The sequence below is a fragment of the Empidonax traillii genome, unplaced genomic scaffold (assembly GCF_003031625.1).
Source record: "Empidonax traillii isolate 1590-97213 ecotype Southwest subspecies unplaced genomic scaffold, ASM303162v1 scaffold377:size560545, whole genome shotgun sequence".
Lineage (NCBI taxonomy): Eukaryota > Metazoa > Chordata > Aves > Passeriformes > Tyrannidae > Empidonax > Empidonax traillii.
In genome coordinates this window covers 538,722-543,559 of record NW_020955570.1, presented here as the reverse complement: position 1 = coordinate 543,559, position 4,838 = coordinate 538,722, and the positions used below count along the sequence as shown (strand labels likewise).

The 4,838-nt window shown below is 41.2% G+C and overlaps 1 protein-coding gene across 1 annotated transcript in view; it reads left to right on the top strand.

The window, feature by feature from the left end:
- Window positions 1-4,838, top strand: part of LAMA4 (laminin subunit alpha 4) — a gene marked incomplete at its 5' end in the record, with an annotated part of 67,404 nt that overhangs the window by 13,960 nt on the left and 48,606 nt on the right. The window contains 2 exons of the mRNA XM_027893035.1: window positions 2,727-2,878; window positions 3,020-3,130. Of these exons, the coding sequence (XP_027748836.1) occupies window positions 2,727-2,878; window positions 3,020-3,130 (263 nt within the window). The remainder of the gene's footprint in view (window positions 1-2,726; window positions 2,879-3,019; window positions 3,131-4,838) is intronic.

Genomic DNA, 4,838 nt, shown 5'->3' with positions numbered 1-4,838 from the left:
ACCAACTGTAGGTAAAACCTCCTGTTAAATGAGAACAGTAAATGTGACCTGTAGCTCCTTGAGTCTGCACAGGGTGAACTTTGAGTAAAACAGCGTGTAGCTTGATCCTGAATGTTTGGCAGACATGCAACAGACACCTTTCTACTAACCCTTACATTTGTTTTATCAGTATGCCCATCCCTCTTAGCAGTGCTGGATGCCCTGGTCCTGCCTTCAAATGCCACCTGGGGCCTGTGCAAACCCCAAGAGAAAAGGTGGGAGAAGGCTGCTGCCAGCGCTCAACCTGCAGCCAGAGCACGGCTGAGCCCTCTGCACTTCTTGCAGGGTCAAACAAGTATGAAGTGAGCATACCAACAGCCGAGTATCTTCTGCCTCATGAGGTATCAGGGCACCCTAAACCCAGAAAGCAGCTTTAATAGTTGCAAATTTTGCTGATGCAGCCCCAATGGAGACTGTGAATCAAACCCCTTACCACTGGTACGTGTGGTGTGGACTTACACACACACACACATACACAAAGGGTCCATGAAATGTTGACAACACAGGGGTCATGTTGTTTTCTTTATCCTAGGAAATAACAGAGAAAATTAAGTCTAAAGACTCCCAAAGTCAGCAACCTTCTTGAAAAGATGGTGATTGTGATACAGTAGCTCTCTGTTTCCCTTGCATATGCAGAGTACAGCCTCCAACACAGTAGTATTGGAGAGTGGCTATGCTTTTCAGAGTATTTTCAATCCTCACACTTTTTCTTACTTTGAATAAGTTTCAGCACTGGGGACCTCACTTGAGGAAGACACTGATCTACAAATGATTGCGAACTTGACGTCTTCTTCTTCACTCTATATGCCCACTCAGGAGATGCCATACCCAACAAAATGAGCCAGCCCCACTGAATGCCTGGGAGACTCATGCCGCAGCCCGGGGGGAGTAGGAAACGGACGCCACTGCTGTTAGGGTGCTCAGCTGGGATATTTATTAAGTGCTCAGCCGAAAACTTCGGGGTAAAAAGAAGGGGCTGCGGCACAACGGGCTGTTGCCAGCTGCCGAGCCAAAATGGCATCGCCGGGTGAGGGACGAACGGGGTTTATATAGGGTCGNCTGCAGGGCAGTCACCGAAACCACTTCCATAGACTTTGAGCCACAGTGCCTGAAAAATAATATTTTGGCCCTGAAAACTGCCCTCACAACTTTATCTGTTCCAACTTAATTTATGGGTTTCTAGTCATACATCTGCTGTGGTTTAACCCTAGCAACCAAGTACCACACAGCTGCTCACCCACTTCAGCAGGATCAGGGAGAGAATCAAACAGGCAAAATGCAGAAAACTCATGGGTTGAAATTAAAACGGTTTTACAGGGAAAACAAAAACCACGCATGCAAACAAAGCAAAACAAGAAATTAATTCCCTCCTTCCCATGGGCAGGTGGTTGTTCAGCCGTTTCTAGGACAGCAGGGCCCCATCCCCTGTAGTAGTTACTTGGGAAGACAAACACTATCATTCCAAGCATCACCTCCCTTCCTCCTTCTTCCCCCTACTTTATATACTAAGCATGATGTCATATGGTATGGAATATGCCTTTGGTCAGTTGGGGTCACTTTCCTGTGTCTCCTCCCAGTTTCCAACACCACCCAAGTCTGCTCACCAGCAGTACGAAAAGCAGAAAAGGCTTTGGCTCTGTATGAGCTCTGCTCAGCTGTAATAAAAATGTCTCTATATTATCAACCCTGTGTTCAGCACAAACCCAAAACGCAGCCCCCTACTAGGCACTGTGAAGAAAATTAATCCTACCCCAGCCAAAACGAGCACATCTAATATAGATTGTTGCTACTGACAATTTGACATATATCCATCAGTCAGTTGCTTTTCCACTACCTCCCATATTCTAATGATAGTAAACCTGGAGAGTTTCCTGGAGCATTATGTTGTGACTACTGGTAACCACTGATATTTCTTAAATGTTAATATATTTATATCTGTGGTATAATGCAGATCATTTATCCTAGACTGACTCCCAAGAAGAGGGGTCTTCTGCCTGAAGTGCAACCAGAAGGAAAGCATCTGGGACTTGCTAGAATATTAAGCAAAAGTTGTCTTTAGGAATCTGTGTTTCACATTCACCTAAGTCTCTTGCATTTAGTGATGGCACCAATATTACTAAAAACAAGGTGACATTGCAATCATTCAGCAGGAACAAGGATACAGTTCTGCACAAGCACTTTTCAGGTATCACTGTGGTTTTAGAAGTTGCCCTCCTATTCAAATAGGTAGTCAAAAGCCCATGTGCTGGACATCTTTACTTCTCATACCGCTAAACTTTAAATACAGAGTTTTGGGTTCTGAGAAAATGCAGGGGTTTTTTGACCCTCATGTATTGTCCTTCAGGCCACAAACACGCAGAGCCTAGGGGAATAGCCAGGAAATACCTCTCCCTCTCTCCCTGCTGATTACGGAATTGCTGCAGCAGCCACTTTGAGCAGTCCCATCTGGTGCTGCTCAACTGGAAACATCATATCTGTACTCTGGGACCTTGGAAGTAGGTGGATGAAAGTGAAAGAAAGAAGGGTATCCATCAAGATACATCAATGAGATCCATCAAAGAGAGGGAACACCATGGGCCAAGAGCACTATAAAATGAATTTATAATGTGAATTTAAGATATTTTCTGTTAATTGACACAAACACTAAAGAAAAATGATGCTCTCTTCTTTTCTTTCTTTCTTTTCAGGCTGTGATAAATGTATTTGGGATTTGACAGATGATATCCGATTATCGGTTCTGGCTATCGATGAAAGCAAATCAACTTTACTGAGCATTTCTACAGGTCTTGCAGCTCAAAAGCGCTTGAATGACTTGAACGTTACTACCACCCATCTCCAGGTACAACACTGATGACATTTTATTTTTTAATATAATTTAAATCTTTGACTTTCCACTCCATTCCTTTAAATTTCAAACCCTACCCTCACAAGAGAAATAGGGTTTTTTTCATATACACTGACTTTTTTTCCCCACACACAGGAGGCAATGTCCAAAAAGAAGAGCGGTGTTGGGCTTTGGACTATCAAGGTTGAAGATGCTGCAGATGAAATGAATGATCTCCTGAGAGAAGCAACAACACTTGATGAACAGGTTTGTTTATAGCATCCTGCCAAAACTCTGAAGTTTGCATATTGTCACAGTTGCCTGTTGGCATAAGAGGCATGTATAGAATAGTTCCAGTTGGAAGGAACCTACAATGATCATCTAGTCCAACTGCCTGAGCAATACAGGGCTAACCAAAAGCTAAAGTATATTATTAAGGGAATTGTACAAATGCTTCTTAAACTCTGACACACATGGGATATCGACCACCTCTCTGTGAAACCTGTTCCAGTGTTTGGCCCCTCATGGAAAAAAAAAATTTCCTAACACCTAGTCTGATTCTCTGGGTTCCCCAAACAAGAGTGAGTTTGCCCTGAAAGACAGCTGTTTCAGACCTTCTATTTCTAGCTTTCTACTTTAACTCTGAATTAAAATTATCATTAATGACCTATCAAGGTCATTAATTCCTAATAAATTCATTCATTCCTAATTAATTCCTAATAAATCCTCAGCCCCAGGGATGGGCTGGTGGGCAAAACCACGACACCTATCAAATCTTCTTCACAGAAAAAGAAGGAGGAAAGGCCAAAGTGTGTTGAGTGTGTTTGGAGGTTTGCCATCAATCACAAAAAGCTTCCCTTCAGATCTGAGTTCCCACTTACCCCCTATACAACATGGTTCATCTGAGATAGACACACTGCCTTTTTCACATTTTGTTTTCTAGTTAGGTGAAGTAACCAACACTAATTCAGACTGACTTTGGGAGCATTTGTAGTATATCTATTTTACATGTATGCTCTCATAAAACTAAATTAGCCACAACTAGACATTTCAAAATATATTATAAACCTGCCAGTTTAAAAGGTTTTTCATGTATCCACTGAGACGGGAGCCTGATCAGCACTCAAGTTATTTTTAACACAATTGTAGTCATAAATGTTGAACCCACAGCAAATTGCCAGGCTATAAAATTAAAGTTATCTGCTCTCAGATCCCACAACACTTTCATTGCTCCCTAGAAGGATACTGTTATTTTATATGTTAAGACTAAAAATAGGGTTCAGAATTGCTTCTCTATTTTAGAAAGATAATATTAAACATCTTTCTGTTACTATGATATACATATTAGTAAAATCCATCCCTCTATGCTATTATCAGAGATAACCACATCTGTATTAGGACTAGATTATATTTCATGCTTATTGCAAAATGCCAGACCTTATATTCACTATAGTAATTCTTTCACAAGACAAATTAAAATTATACCTCAAACTAAGACTCAAATACAGGAGCAAGTAGGGAGGAAAAAAAAAAAAAAAACAACACAAAGGAAAACAGAAAAAAAATGGGGTTAGATGTTTTTAATCAACAGTAACTTAGTATAAAAGGCACCTAGGAATTATACAGACTATGCCTGTGCTCAAGAGAGCTTTGATTAAATCAGCTCACACACACAGAGCTCTGTATCTGTGAATATCTGTCAGAACTCACATGCCTCAGTGTCCCTCTATGTAGCTGGTGAGCCAGATGATCAAGGCATTAGGTTTTCTATGAATATTTAGTGACTTTGCATAATAACATTTCATTTTCAGTACTATCTGGGGATTTCTGAGCTCATTCCTCAATTTTATTGTCCTTGAACAAATAAATTCAGTTTTTCCTCTGGTCTTTTCTCCCTTGTTACTTCTAATGCTTGTTTCACATCAATACTTGTGGCTGCTTGCAAAGGCAGGGAAATAATGGCCCCAGACCCTCA